Here is a 17,646-nt window from a genome sequence, read left to right as displayed (position 1 = left end):
AAACGAAAGAATAATGTGTTCACAATATCCTCTTCATCAATAAAATTAAATCGGCTTTTTAATAGCTTAATAAATTGAAATTAAATTAATATATAAATAAATCATCAAAATATATTATGTTAAATTTATTAACAATTGTTAAACAATTTTGTTTATTAATATATATTTTGATTTCTCTTGTATCTATTTTATTATCAATACTTATTAATATTTATTAATCAATTACTACATATTTTTAAATCATATTTGTATAATTAATATTAAAAATTACATACACACATATATATATACATATATATATATATATATATATATATATATATATATATATAAATTTTATGTAATTGATTTATACATTTATATCAAATATTTTTTTTACTATATATATATATATATATATATATATATATATATATATATTTCATTGAAGTTTTTTGCAAGCTCGCAGTCACAAAATATCCCCGCTTTAAAATTATATAGATGCGTGTTCGCGCGTTCTTGTTCTCTCGTTCTCTACGTTTTATTTAGTAATTCTGTTTCGCTGCGCAATAATGTTAAATATATATCACTGCATAAAATCCAAAGCTGAAGTTTTCGCAGTGTATTTTGTATTCATGCATTTCAATTTATATTTTATTTTATTTTTGTTTTGTTTTTAAAAAATTTGATTAGCGGAAATGAATCGTAAGAATATGATGCAACCATTGGCCGAAATGACATACTTATTTGACAGTAACAAATAAAAATATATAATTACACGGGTGAGCTTTGTAAAAAAACGTAAAGATTAAAATACAAGTACATTCACATACACATACATATAAACAAGGACATAACACCAGCTCAACAGAATGTAGAGCGTAAACGCGAAATTCGTCATATATAGGCTTAAGAAAAGACGCGCGAGATAGCAGTGAAGAGAGAAGATAAAAAAAATTTTAAATAGGAAAAAGAAAAAGTAACAAAAACAAAAATATAGAAAAAGATCGCAATTAAACATACAAGTAATTTTCCGTAATTAGGAAGAGAAAGCCGAGAGAATTCCGGAATTGTTTTTATCCATCTATTCTCAATGGACAGCAGACTTAATGTTCAAAATGGATTTTGAACAAAAGAGTTTACTGCATCTTATTCTCTTTAAAGATAAATTACTGATTGTGAGTTTTATTCCTGATTGCTCATAATACTTATGGAAAAAATTGTAAAAATTCTATTTTTTTCAGTTTTACATAATAACGCTTTTCTCTGCAAAAATATCGAATAATTCAGAAATGTGATGTAAACTACAATGAATAGAGATCAAACAATAAATTATCAATTCGATGATCTAGTTCAAAAAGTTAACAATACAACTTAAATTTTTCAATATTTTACTTGAATTCTTTCAAGCCATTTACAAAAACCCAATTATAAGATTGTAATCTTTGATAAAAGAGAATGTCAAACTGAATATTTTAGCGAAATCTAATTTTATATTTAATCTATTATCGCACATTCTCCTAATTACTAGATATATACATACATACTTTCCAAAGCGTGTGTGTATATATACACTTATTGTGTATTATTTTATAAAATTTAAAGAAAAGAAATAGAGTTAATATATAAATTATTCTTGTTTAATTTATTATTATGTAATATTATCATAAATTATGAGAGATATTTATTTCTGATAAAAACTCAGAAAGATAAATATAAATAGATTTTATTCGCATCTATATATTAAAAAGTTGGTAACTTTATTTATGTTATATTACTTTATTTTAATGTTCTAGTGATATAATGACTAGAAAAATTTTTTATAGTTTACATATTTTATTCAAATATATATAGTATATGTAAATCATACATATATAAATTATATAAATTCAAGTATATATAAATTATGCATAATTATTAATATATAATCTATATATATAATTACTATAAATATATATATTTATTTATTTTATTAATATAAATTTAAAAAAAAATATATATATGTATGTATAATTTATATTCTCTTAAATTAAAAGTTTATGAAATTATTTCTTGAAATGTTAATTTTGTGAACAAGATTATCGAATTATTTACTACTGCCAATCAAACTTAAGATGATATATTCTCACAAAAAATGTAACGTTAGCAGTTTCAGAGAAGAAACATGCATTTTCTGATTGAATATTTTATCTAATAACTGTTTAATGAAAATAGAGTACTACGAAGAAAATTAAATACTTATTAAATATTATATTTTGTATATATGAAATCTCTTCTTCCACACGATGTATATCTCCATTTGTGAAAAGGCAATCATTTATTACGAAGTATGGCAGTGTATATCTACGTTTAGATCTCTCAATATAATATCACTATTAAAATCTATCGATTTATCAAATTCTTCATAGTATTCTAGTTTCTTTGAGCAATAGTTAATTTTAATTTCTCTTTATTTCACATCTATCTCGCTTTACATCTCGTTTATTTCTTTGAATCATAATTCAAATAATATTTTATAAGATTAATATATCAAAATTCAAAAAGGAGCACTCACCAAAAAAATAAAAGCTCTGAAATAATCGGAGTTCTTCCGGCAACCTTTCCTGAAAAGAAGAGAAGAATAAAATATATATATATGTATGTATATGTATATGTATATGTACATATATATGGATATATATACACACATATATACATATAAACATGCACATACACATATATATATATATATGTATATGAATATATACATATTCGAAAAATCTACGATCAATTATTAATTAGCAAAAGACGCGATCGTAATAATATACAAATAAGTTGGTAAATGAGTAAGAGTGAAAGAAAACGAGAGAAAGAGAGAGAGAGAAAGTGAACGAATGAAGAAGAATACGGGAAAGGTATATAAGAGAAATAAAAGCAGATAATAGAAGAAGAAAAAAAAGTAAAGAAAGATAGAGAAAGGGAGAAGAAAAGACAGAGAAAGAGAAATGAGTCTGTAAGAAACAAGAACAAGCAAAATATATGTGAGTATATATATATAGTCCATGCGTTTATATTTATATATAAATATGAAAAATATAATAATATTAAAATATATTACATATATATATCTATATCTAAAACATATACAAAAATATAAATATATAAATATGAATATAAATATATATATATACATATATATATATAAATATACATATTGAATGAATAAGGAAAGCAAAATATATATATATATAATAATTATATATATATATTGTGTGTGTGTGTGTGTGTGTATATATATATATATATATATATATATATATATATATATAGATATATAGATACACACACACACATATATATATATATATATATATATAAGGCGAAAAAAGATATGAGGATTATGGAGATGGACAGATATATTGAAACATTGTGTTTTATGCATTTGTATATATAGTTATTGATGTTTTAAAACTAATATACTATTGTACTGAGACTTTTGGATCACCACCGATTGCGATATAATTAATTGGGGGGCAACGGGGTGACTAAAGAGGAGGGTTATGCGCGAGGCGCGGCTAGAGTAGGCTAAACCCTGTGAGCCTATTCGCGATCTTCAAGAGCTTTTTTTACAAGACCTATTTAGATGAAAAAGGAGTTAATTATGATGAGAAGTAGATGAGATGAAATAAGACGACATCGATCGCTCGTCGTATTCAGCCGCCCCTCGTGCGACTGCACATGATATATATATATATATATATATATATATATATATATATACATATATACGTATAAATAATAAGATAATAATTACAATGACCGACATATATATATACATAATGAGGAGAAAAAGTGGAGAGAAAAGGAGGGGCAAAATTATGCGAAGCAGATATTGATTAATTTGTTAAGTAATTCATTACTACGTAAATGAGCGGTAAATCGAGAAATTTTGGAGCACATGACCGAAGATTGAACGAGAGACGCTAACATCTCACACACACATACACATTCATTCGCAGACACATACAGACACAAATGCACAAACACGTATGTACATAATCGCAATGATCCCGAGTTTGCGTCGCAACATAAATTCTCATTGCGAATCAGTAAGAATTATTTAACGTCCGGGTACAAACGAGAAGAGGAAAAAGAAGGAAATGTATTATATATAAACAAATATACATATGATGATATCAGAGTATTATCAAGGAACTTGAATAAATTTAATCATGAAATATTGTAAGCCGCATGTATAACATAAGAAAATATTCTATAGATGAAATCAAAGCACTATTAACTTAACAATTATGATCAATTATCGTTTCCTTCGTGGTATTCGGGTATCAGCAAATGAATGAATGAAATTAAAAAAAAAAGATTAATACTAAATTTTGACTTTACAATGGTCCTTTGATCGAGTTAAGCGATTTCTTTTTCCCCCCTCGTTTCTCGCATTGAGAATCACGTTAATTTAAGGCGCTGCCAAGTGAAAAGAATGAAGAAACAAGCGAGTATCGTTGAAGCACACATTACTTCATATGGAAAAAAGCAATATCGAGTAATAATTTAAACGAAGCGCAGTAGGAGGTCGCACGCGCGAATCCTTCGTGATTAATTGTTGTTATTGCCTACATGGCAGATGAAGTATTACAGCGCACTATACGCGAGCGCGTATACAATCCATTATGAAGTTTACGCGAAACTTTTTCGCGTTTCTGCCTAATTGCGCGGCAATAATTGCCCACGCAACGGGTTCACCGTTGAACTATGCAAAATGCTACACTCGTTCAAGCTCAAACATTCAAAGTCACACGCAGCTTTTCATAATAGCAGATATAATATTTAAACATGATCTTCTTCGCACACACAATCGCAATTTCACGCCATCGTCAACATTTAAGATCATTCCGATCTAATAGAACTCTTTCTCGTTGGAGATCTTTACACAACACAATTTCATAAAAAACTGCGATCAGGATATATTGTAATAATTATACACGCATTTGCTACACGATAAATAAATACGATACATTCGCTGACATGCGCGTGCGTTCACCAGGAACACATTCACACAAACGTAGCACACATTGAGAAATCAGATTGCACTTTTTCTCACAGAATTGTCGATATCGATTCTTCGATCACTTTTCACGCACTCTCTAATTCCTCCTCTAAGATAGGTTTTTTTAAAACAGATGGTTTAGCGTGTCTTTGCTGCGCGACACGAAATTACGCGCTTGATTTTGGTTTCCTCGAAAGTTTCGCTTGTCAAGATAGTTTATAAAAAAAAGTGCGATCACGTGAATTCCTATAGTTTTTCCGACAATGTGAATAGCTCCGAAAATATCAAAAAAATACAATAGAACTCGTAGATAGATAGCAATTATGAAATAAATATTTCATGCAGTAGCACTAACAGTGGTTCCCGAAATGACGTGCTTCGCTTTCAGAGAGACATGTATATTCGATCCAAGAAAGATTGTGAATTATTTATTTAAGAATTTCCTACGTTTATGTATGAATAACTCAAAGTATGAACTATAAATCTCTTTATAAAAACAAAAAAAATCATTTTCAAAATATTAAATAAGAATACATTAATTGGTGATTTAGATGGATTGAGAATAATTTTTAATATTATGTATTTATTATATATAGACAATTAAAATATATATTGCCACTTTAGAAAAGTTACAAGTTAATTATTACAAATTGAATATCATCAAAGATTGATATAAAGTGTCAGTCGTGTAAAGTCACTTCTAATTCACGCGCAAGCGCGATAAAAAGTTTTATTAAAAATCATGCTATAAGTATGATAGATGGAACGAAAGACTTCTATGTTTTTTTTAAGTCAAATTTAATATAATTTCTAATGAATAAATCACCGTAAGCGTAAATTCACTTCTCATTTACAGAACATACATGCAAATTAATAACTTTGCCGACTCTCTGTCGGCAGTTATCTTAAAAACACTTCGGACAGAAAAAAAGAAGCACAATCGGTTGAACCTCAAGTAGAAAGAATTTCAAGTTAGGTAATTGACTGTTTGGCATTGCGTGAATCTAGTCTTAAGTTTGAATCGTGGAGCCAAGTAGGACGAGAGTCTTATTTGAAGTTTAATCATTTTTATCATAAGAAATTGATTATTTTTTCTGTTATTTTTTGAGTTCTGTGTTGTGTGTCTACGCTCTTTTTCGTTACAATTTAATTGCGTTTACATTAACTTGTTCACTGCCGATCATAGTGCACTGTTGTCTATGCAAGTTCTGAATAATCAGGCTATCAGTGAATTGCTCGTACAAATAAGAACCGGCAGTGAATGAGTTCAACTTCCTTATCAGATATCCGACACGTGTTCTGAGGGACAGTGGTCGTTCCTAAGTTACTTATGTTAATAGAGGCTTGCTAAATAATAAATACGTTCGATATATTATTGAAGTAGTGGACGACGACGATCCATTTTGGGGGATACGCACGAACATGATATAAATATAACCCCATATACAAAATATGTATATAAGTTATATATACACTCACAAGGCATCATGCTATATTCTAAGTATATGATGTAATTACACTCTTGGCGTACGTTCATATGTGCCGTTACACGTAAACTGACAACTATTAATATTCTTCCTGCGTGCAAAGTACGAACTTCAGTAAGAATTTGCTAACCGTTGAACTAATCAATGTTATAAGATTTTAACAAAATTGTCATTACTAGTTATTCGTACGTTATGTAATTCTTATCAATTTTTATCGATACACACACGTGCGCAGCGGTAGTAATTACAGAAACGGAACGATTTGACAAAAAATGAATCTTTTGAGATGTTACTTCCGAGTCAGTTAGCCTATAATATCTCGTAGCATTATAATTTTCGAATCTGCTAATCATTTTTTTCAAAAGATTCATTATTTGATAAATGCGGTATTATTATTGCGAAGTATTATCAGTTCTTCAATTAGTTGGTCTTTGAATCAACTAAATATTTGAATTTATATCTTTAGATATATATATATATATATATATATATATATATATATATAGTTTCTGTTTTATATATAATCTCTTCATTTATCACATAAGATATATATCGAATCGTCTGCAAGACTGTAATTCAATTGATGCTACTCGGAAGGATCGTTTAATAATTTGGAATATACACTCTCTCATACAGACCCTGGTTATATTGCATTATATGAATTAATATAACACAAGTTTTTATGTCATTAGAACAATCTTTCATTTTGCAATATCTTAATAGCCGTGTTATATCAGTATCCATTTACGTTGCACACAAGCTGCACACAAGCAATAGAAGATGTATGAATATTGCGTCAATTTACTGCGCAATAAATAAAAATTTTAAACAATATATGGAAGATAATGAAGCAATGTGGGTGTACATGTACATGTAACACATTGTATTGTTATCGTTTTGATATTATGTCTTGTTTAAAAATGCGTCAAATTAATGCAGTGCTCATACTCATGTGCAACTAGCTTAAATTTCAAAAAATATGAATATGATTTACGATTACATTTCGATATTTATTTTTCTCGTTTATTAATAATTTATTGTCGTCATTTAATAATACACATAAAATTAATATATAATAATGAAAATAAATGAAAATAAGATTTATATGCAATGACATTATATTAATTATAAAATCACAAAACAAGGAAAGTTAATTTTTGGCATATATTAGAATTTATACGTTAAATGGATTTGTAACATATATAACATGGCTCAGACAGTAATTTATTATTATAAATAATTTATTATTCAAAAAAAATTATTTTATTTTCTTGTGCAATAAATAGCAATCTATAAAATTATTATTTATGAGGAATTACAATAATTACGGTGCTAAAATAATCTTTTTTAGCTTTCTAATATCTTTTTTAGATTTTTAATATTTTTAAAATTACGTGTAAATATATTATTTCAGAAATTACAAACGCGTATTATTCGATATATTCATGTGCAATGTTATAATGCTGTATATTTTTCAGAAACTTATATAATGAATGATTCATAATCATACTAGCAATTTGTTCGCATTATATTGTTATTGAGAGCTGAATGATATATAAATTTTTAAAGATTATCATTTTATCACATAATACATACACACATACACACCGACGACGCCAATTGATGAATTAAGAATACCATCGTCGTTTAGACATTTTAAACAAGTTCCGATTTGTTTCTACGGCTACAAATTATAATAATTCGACAAATATTGTACGTTAGGTTTAATCATCTTATTATTCATATCGGACATGTAGCGAACGAGAGGAAAACCAAACTTTCGGGCATACTTTCTGTGATTCGCAGCGAAAGGATCGCAATAGCGGTAAAGAAGAGCAACGGCGAAAAAGCTCGATGGCATGGCATATAGCTTGCAATGAGGAGAAACTTGCAATATAACAAGCAATAACTAAGCCCCTTTTAATTCCATGTATATTAAATGATTATGTGGATGCTTAAACGAGATTTATTGAATTATACGAGCAAGCCAAGGGATAAGATGAAATACCAATTTTACATATTCTTACTAATCGTAAACGATTACAGTACATATAGTGACATACTAAATTATACGATTATGTATCGACTTAAAAGAAAAAGAACAAAAAATGATATATATACACATAACAATAGGCCGCCTGCTAGCGAGTGGGCGAGCAGACGCTAATCTAATCTACGTAAGAGTACGTAAAAGTTTCAATTTTACACTACCGATAATAATGACATAATGATAAGACTATATAAGATATATTGATGATTTATAATAATTATAACATTGTACAGAATATTTATGAAAGGCGCGCTACTGGGGGGAGAATCGAGCGATTCTCTTTTTCACGGATGTTAAATCGCGATCGCGATTGTTATGAGAAATCGGTACACCTGTTCAATCATTCGAGCAAGATTTGGGAACGAAAGTCAGAAGTGAAGAAAAGATCGATTCTCTGTCCAAAAGCGGCCAGACTATAATGGATGTTTTGTAAGATAAACACAAAACGATCGCGGAGCGCCGAGATTGCGTTCGAGGAAGCGAATCGATCGATTAGCCTGATCGATTAAAAAAATTTCATCGCTTGCGTCGACGATACTTTTCTCAAATGGGAAAAGAGATACTGAGATCGGTCGATTGCGCGATACTCGAGCGATTATGAGAGAATACTCGGTCCCGAGATATTTAAGTGGGAAAAGCGAGATAGGAACAAAAGATAGAAAGTGAGAAATTATCCGCCATGAGGCGCGAGCGAGGGCCGATAATCTAATTAATTGTGTATGTATACAAACAAAAATAAATATAATATTGCGATTATAAATATTAAACTAATAAAGAATAACAATATTATACCCCTCTGTACATATAAATATATATTATATGATATGCGATGATTATATTGCGATATGATTTATTATAAATATATATATACATAAATATAAATATAACTCATGAATTCACATTATTATGTTTATTATTGTTTACTTATGATTATTGAAATTATTATCATTGCGACGATGACGAGGATAATGATGATGAAGATGATGATGATGACGATTATTATTATTATTATTATTATGATAATATTATTAATATTTAAGAAAAGGTTCACAACGTGCCGTGTGTATGTGGGAATAAAATATATAATATAATGGACATTGTTCAATTCAATCTAATGTCTTTGTGGTTTATTAATTCCTACTTCCCTCTTAATTAATTATTATAAATTACACATATATTTCTTGTAAGATTTTATTTTGTATAAAATTTTGTTTCGATTTATAACTAATATAGCGTATATATATTTATGTACATTCAATCCGAAAATACAAGTATCAATATATATCTGTAAATATGATATATATATTTAAAAATTTAATGAAAAATCTACTGAGATATAAATCTATAAAAATTTATTTAAAAATTGGAGTAATTATTTATTACTATAATTAGATTGATTAAAATTAATTAATTCAATTCTCGACTTTATATATGCGATAAAGGATCTTACAGCAAACGAATTTGATACCAGTCTCTTTTATTCGGAAAAAAAAATAAAGATGAGGATTATTATCGCGCGTATTCGATATTAATTCAGAAAAATTATTTAATATCAATCTTTAAGTTAAATTAAAGAATGCAAATTGCAATCCCGAAATGTAATCATAATTAGATTGGAACTAAGAGAAGATTATATATTGAGATAATTTTTTTCTAATTGTTTCTCAACTTACCTCGCGTTCAAATGACGTCATCATGGACGCATTTGCTGAAGCTATCGGTTCACAGAATTATTTCTAGTTTCTTATCACTTAAAAACTACTTTCTGTCACTATGATACTCAAAAACTGTACATCTATTATCCATGAACACTTTTCGCGCACTTTATATAATAAATACTCGCGAAATACGCGAAATTTAATGTAATTTAAGAACGAAAAGACACTGCCGCTTCACCTCTACAGTTCCTTCTGAACTTGAATCAGAAGTGACGTAGCAACTCATCGAGAATCGAAGCGTCTATCTCGATTAGTCCAACATGGCCGTCGACTGGCTCGGAGCGAGGTTATCTCGGTATCTTTTCAGTATCTGTCAAACGAAACGTAACGCAACGTGACTGGCGAGTAAACTGAATATTCAACTCGCGATTCCGTGCTATCGCCTAAATCAAAATGGGAATCTTCTTCGCAAAGAAGAAGCAACCGAGTCGTGTTACTGAACAGGACAAAGCGATCCTGGTATGAATCATCTTAATTCCTTTATCTCATAACGTTACATATAAATTTGCCAAATTATTTTTTATTAATGATCGAATTTGTCTTAGCTTGCGATTTATTAACGGTTGTTTGATTTGTGAAGCAATACAAATGAAATATAAATGTAATATTTACATAGTATATATTATAACCTTGAAATCATCAAAGACGCGCACTGTCATTTAATTTCTCTCTTAATGTTTATGTAGCAAGTAAAACAAGCGAGAGATAAAATTAAACAGTACCAGAGAAAAATTGAACAATGTTTAGAGAAAGAACGATCACTGGCAAAAGAACTGTTGAAAAATGGAAAGAAAGAGTAAGTATTTTTGAATATTATACTTTTCTTGGATTTATTTATTTATAATACATTGTATACAAGCTTAATATATTTTGTAATTGTTTATTATAAGTTTTATGTTTGATTATAACATATACCTATATAATTGTTTCTTGTGAGAATTAATCTTATTTGCACACTTTGCTCGATTATTATTACATGAATTAATGACAGAATCAAGCTTTGTATACTTTATCAAAATTATTTTGTAATTTATTATTCTTGCAGTCGTGCATTGCTTTTGTTGCGCAAAAAGAAGTATCAGGAACAAGTTTTATCACGTGCAGACGGTCAGTTAGAGAATCTTGAGCGTATGGTCCATGATTTAGAATTTGCTCAAATTGAAATGAAAGTTGTCGATGGCCTAAGAATCGGTAATACTACATTAAAACAGCTACACGATTTGCTATCTATTGATGAAATTGAAAAAATTATGGATGAAACAAGAGAAGGTATTGAAAAGCAGAGAGAAATAGATGAAATATTGTCATCGACACTTGCTGCAGAAGATAATATCGATGAAAGTGAAATCGAAACAGAATTGGATGCATTGTTGGAAACCGAGATCAATGAGAAGGCTCCTGAAATACCACAGAATGTTATACTACCAGATGTGCCAACAGATTTGCCAGAAAAGAATAAAGATCGTACAAAAGAAAAAATTCAGGAACCCATTGCGATAACAGCATGAAGATTTGAGGAATTTTGACAGGTTTTTACTGAAAATTTAAGACTATGTATATATGTACAATAAATAAAATGTATAATAATTTATAATTTATCTATCAGAGTCATCACATATTTTTAATTAAAATCAAAATGTCAATTCTGATAACTTAAAGCATTAAATAATGTTCATTTTCCAATATATATTTTAACTACATAAATGAGATAAATCATGTAAATAAATGTAATTTTTCCACATGCTTTGATTAAGAATACATTAATTATATTATTCTTTCTTGTATAAATGAGTAATATATATATATATTACAAAAGGATATATTTTTATAAATGAAAGTGAGACACTGGTCGATTTCTATTTATTCTGAAATAATTGTCGCATATATATATATATATATATATATATATATATATATATGTATATATATATGTTTTGAGCATATACATACATTTTTTAAACAGTTAATTGTTAGTAATATTAAATAGTTTATTAATCAATTAATTTTACAGAGAGGCATATTGTTACGTACCGATAATCTTATTCTATAACTTTTAACGCTTGCGTTATATATCATTGCGCAGGATTTTTATACCATAAAATAACTGTGCAACATACTTAATGCAAGCGTTGAAAGTTACAGAATAGGGGTCCTGAATCAAATGGTCGATTTTAACGAATTATTATGTATATTTTAAAACAGTTCCTGTATAATATTAATCATATATTTTTATTTTCTATAGAGTATAATTAATAATAGTGTTAAACAATTTTTTATTAACATGTTTTTCTCGAAAGATATTGTTAAAATTTTCAAGAGAGTTATATATTTTAAGACAGTTGATATAAAATAGTTTTGATCATATTTATAAAGTTCATAAAGTAGTAGTAGATAAAGTTATTTTATGAGGCATTTTCTTTAGTTACAATTAGAAAAAATTATTTAAATTATTAAAAACTTTAAAACTATTAGCAATTAAATTAGATTATTAAAAATTCTAATATTATTTATGAAACTAGTACTTTAATTATTTATGAGCATTTATGAAACAATGGGCTAGCATAATACATACAAATTATATGTATTATTGGTTCGATTTAACAAATTAAATTATATTATAATAATGTCATGATTTATCTAAAAATATATTGGTTTTATGTGTCAATTTGTTTTATTTTTTTATCTTATGTGATTATATCATTTCATAATTTATCTCATGTACAAAATCGACTTTATTAAAGATATATATTTTAAGATATCTAATTATATAAAATCGCAAAAATTACATCATTTATTTATATTATATGTTTATATTAATTATATTTTTTATTTGCTATTAATTTTTATGTTTTTGTTAATATATTACACACTTAAAAATTTGTTTTTTTTTTAAATATGAGTTTTATTATATGGATGTAATTTTTTTTCAAAATATATAAAAATATTTAATGCATTATAATGATCTTAATTTTACATAATATAAGCTATTATGATCTAATTATGATCAATTTAAAAATTTATTTAATATCTGACATCTATGCAATTTTCTTTTCGGGTCATTATAACATATTGCTAACATAATTTACAAATTGTATATGTGAACTCAACAAGTTGCATTAATTTAACATTATTACAATACAGTACTATTTTTATTATTATATCTGCATGATTAAGGCTAAATTATATATATATGCCATTTTTATCTTATGCTAAATTCGGATTCGTGATAAAGATCTACAAACATAATATTGTTTTGTGAAGTGAGAGATTGATCTATTTAGATATAATTATATTTTTTTATAATATGTATACGTGATTTCCAGCTGAGACATTTTAGACAGGTGATAAGGTATCGCCATTACAAGGCTGTTGTATCGGCCTCCTTCCTAATAACAATATGAGTATAAGATATCTTAACCATTTTTATAAATATTTATAAATATTATAAGCTTAAGTTTTAAATGTATGAAGATTTGGTAAATTATGCGGGAAAATTGCGGAATTACTTAATAATATTTTAAAGAGTTTAACGTGTTTTTTTATTTCAAAATTCCTTTTGTTTCTTTTTTTATATGTTAATAATTAGTATGATATTTTCCCATCTATATTTTATATTATTTTAATAATTCAGTCAAATTTCTCATCATAAAGCTTTTTAATTATAAAATAATAATTTTTTAATAATATTAACATCATAATGGATTATATATGGCTGGATTTATTTATATTATTGATTCTATGAAGTAAAGTCAAGTATCTTTTATTTTATTGTTATTTATTATTATTTATTTTGTACATGCATGATTTTATACCGAACAAAAAATTTTGCTATTGTATTGCGCATTTGTTGCGCTAACAGTTTTATTAAAATGCGTACAATGTTATACGTATATAGAGACGTGAGGGTTTTGTCAAGATAGAAGACACTTAATATATCTTTGTATCCACAATGATTACCAATTGCATGCTAGGAAACGTCTTTTAAAGTCGAGACAATTACAAGACATGGATAACACATTCTAATTTTTTTCATAAACGTTGTGGCGCCTAGGTGTCGCAAAACCGACTTCTATCATTAACATAAAGTAATAATACTTTTCAATGTTAATCAAGTTATTACATTGTTTAGAAGAGAGTATGTTAAATAAAATTTAATTATTTTCTAAAAAAATCTTATTTTTATGTATATAAATCAAAGACTCTATGTTCCAAATATTGAAAAATGTATTCTTTATGTACTTTTCGGTCTAACAATTTTATATCTAGTTAATATTCATACGAAATATTTTTTATACATCAAAGTCGACGAGCTAAATTGTAATTATAAAAAATTACACTAGCGATACTGATTGCGTCAAACTAATGCATACGTGATTATATTTGGAAAGCGATGTAAGAATGAATAATGAAAGAAATGATTATTTAGAACATATTACGAACCAGCAGGAAGTACGAAGATCTATAAGTATTTAAATGACGTCTATAAGAAGATGAATGATTCTGCATTTAAAACTGGATGGCCTTGGTAGATGAATGAGATTAAGAGAAAGGGGGAATGTGTGAAGAATGACAATTTTACGCACAATTTGTTTGGCAATCGGTGTTCACTGTTCTTACTTCTTTTCTGCTACTTGTTAATCTAATATTTTACATATGAATAACAATATATTATGTGGCGCGAATGTAGAAAATAAATTCTGTAAACAGAAGATATAATTGAACGATAATATTAAATGATAATATTAAACCAATTAATTTATTAAACAAGAGAAATGTTTGAAAACACTAAAGATACTTCTCTCAGTGATTTATACAGAGTATTTATATAAAAAACATATTAATTTTTTTCTATGACGTTATGTATGTTTTGTCTAATTTGTAATAAATTGTATAAAACGTGCGAATAATAAAAATTTTGCAAATTGTAAAAATTTATAAAACAAGAAAAGTATGAAAGAGTATCATCAAATGTTTCACAATTTTAATTAATTTATTGAAAAAGTATTTTTTTCTTTCTAGTTATAAAAGTTATTTATGCAATCAAGCGTCTGATCTAAAAACGCACATTTTCTATAAATATCGTATAAGAATTGTGTAGTTTCTTAATTTTTCTGTATTAGTCACCGTAGTTTCCAGAATCAGTTATGATATCATTGGCCGAAGATATATTGATGATATCTCTTGTATCAGAAAGCCACTTGGAAAAAATAGAGATAATAGCATTAACATTATATGTATATACATAATCCCTCTTTTTCATAATCTATTCTTTATCTACAGGTAAACAATTTAAAATTGTGACCCATTTTATATAAATAATTGAAGTATTTATATACAGATTGAAATATTATCAAACCACTTCATAATTTTTATTGCCAAAATATTATCGTCAATATAATCTTAAAATATAATCTTAAAATTATTTGAAATATTTTATTTCTTAATTGCCGAAATAATGATTTATTTTTATATTATTTTTAAGCCAAATTTTTTAAAAACATTTTTTAAATTTATTCTTTGATCTCTGAAATTCATTATTTCTGTTTTTTTTTTCATAAATTTATACATAATATCGTACAAACAAAATATAAGTACATAATATTATATAAGAATAACGCTGAAAACTTGTAAGTATATATTAGAGATACTGTAAGCATAGAGATTATTTATTATTATTATTTTTTATATAATTTAATATTTATTTCTTTTTATAATTTAGTACATTACAAATTTTATATTATAATTTTATATTCCACATAAATGTTATTCTTGATCAATAATAATATTAATTGTATATTGCAAAATTATTGACATCTTTGCATTTTCCATAGCAAGATCTTTTATGAAATTACATTATGTATGGATCTTTAAAACTTTTTTCAACATATACAATATTTTATATTACGATTTTAATATACCAGAAATGTTTTGAAGAAATGAATACATTAATTTAGCTATTCAATTTTAATTATCACAGGTGAGACATAAATCGTTATCTCTTCTCTGAATAATAGGGAATTACATTTAGGTAAGAGTCCAATTTTTATGAATCTATTCTTATTTTGATTTCCGTCACAAGCGATTAATGATACAGATATTAGATAAAGAAACATTTTATCTATCGGTTCACAAAATCAGTTTATCGATCAATTATGAATAGATTACAAATAGATTAGAATTGGTTTTTTAAAGACTTACCTGTTATATTTTTCTCGTTACGTATCTTTTCACTTTCGTCATATAAAAACACACGATATAACACCGTATGTGTTTTCACTAAGATTTTATTAATAACTTGTTTTCCACCTTAATTTTATTACTAATTAAAATACTCTTATTTTTACCTTTCACATTAATTTTTACCTTTCACATTAATTTGTTAATATTGGTATTAATATTGGTATTAATCATATAAATGATTCAAAGCCTATGAATTGAGCTAGGTATAAGTGTATTATTTGATATATAAATAAATCCAGTTTCGAGATCTGTCTCAGCGCAAATGCGCTAATTGTACATTGTTTAGATATAAAAGAGAAATTTGCAATATTTTCGATTGCAACGCAAGATGCTGTCAATTCTCGGTATTGAATTAATTATTCATTTTCCAGTTTGTTGCGCATCGTTATAGAAATTTTCCATAACTTTGGTGTATCTTAAGCAATAAGTCAAGATTGTATGTAATAAGACTTTTATCCTCGGAAAATATGTTCTGACGAAAGACCAATAAGGAAATTCATTTTGATTAAATAATTCTTGATTAATTTCAACGAATGGCCATAAATTGCTTGTAAAATAATTCAATTACATAAGAAATATATATTATTGTGTATATATTGATATATGTGCAATAATTGTATGTATTGATATGGAAATCCATTCAGCTCATAGTTTCTCATATTTGATAGAAGATATATAAGAGAAAATGTTTGGATTATATATGTATTTAATAATTTTACTTTATCCTTTTAAATCTAGGGATCGATAAAATTATTTGTTTTATTTTGCATTATATTATTATTTTGTATTACATTTTTTAACACTTTTATTTGACATAACATATAAAATAATACTATTATTTATTAAAATTAGCTATATATTTAATTAAATTCATATCACTTTCCTTATTATGTACGTGCCTGAAAAGAAATAATCAATTTTAAATATTTAAACGTTATATAGAAAGTTATTGAGTTGCCTAAAAAAAAGTAAACACTGCTTGTACAAAACAACTTATTTTATATGTTTGAAAAACTGCTGTAAGCTATGTTGACATCACAATGATACGTATACCTGCCGTATACCTGAGTCTGCGCCTGCGCCTGACTGCGTAAACAGGCAACGTGGGTTAGGCAGACCGCGAGGACG

General features: G+C 26.6%; 1 protein-coding gene across 1 annotated transcript; it reads left to right on the top strand.

Moving 5' to 3' along the window:
- The first annotated feature begins 10,545 nt into the window (after positions 1-10,545).
- On the top strand, positions 10,546-11,876 carry LOC105249002 (charged multivesicular body protein 6). The gene is made up of 3 exons (XM_011254128.3): positions 10,546-10,737; positions 10,965-11,074; positions 11,324-11,876. Exons 1-3 carry the CDS (start codon positions 10,672-10,674, stop codon positions 11,784-11,786), a joined length of 639 nt encoding a protein of 212 aa, XP_011252430.1. The 5' UTR covers positions 10,546-10,671; the 3' UTR covers positions 11,787-11,876.
- Positions 11,877-17,646: the final 5,770 nt, after the last annotated feature.

Source organism: Camponotus floridanus, unplaced genomic scaffold (genome assembly GCF_003227725.1).
Source record: "Camponotus floridanus strain SB8 unplaced genomic scaffold, Cflo_v7.5 scaffold49, whole genome shotgun sequence".
Classification (NCBI taxonomy): Eukaryota; Metazoa; Arthropoda; class Insecta; order Hymenoptera; family Formicidae; genus Camponotus; species Camponotus floridanus.
Note: the sequence above shows the minus strand (reverse complement) of the source record. Positions and strands in the feature narration are given on the sequence as shown.

Excerpts from the sequence above, each read along its gene's own strand:
- LOC105249002 (XM_011254128.3), top strand. The coding sequence starts at position 10,672 with ATGGGAATCTTCTTCGCAAAGAAGAAGCAACCGAGTCGTGTTACTGAA. Across the intron at positions 10,738-10,964 it reads AACAGGACAAAGCGATCCTG|CAAGTAAAACAAGCGAGAGA; the intron begins GTATGAATCATC and ends ATGTTTATGTAG. Across the intron at positions 11,075-11,323 it reads TTGAAAAATGGAAAGAAAGA|TCGTGCATTGCTTTTGTTGC; the intron begins GTAAGTATTTTT and ends TTATTCTTGCAG.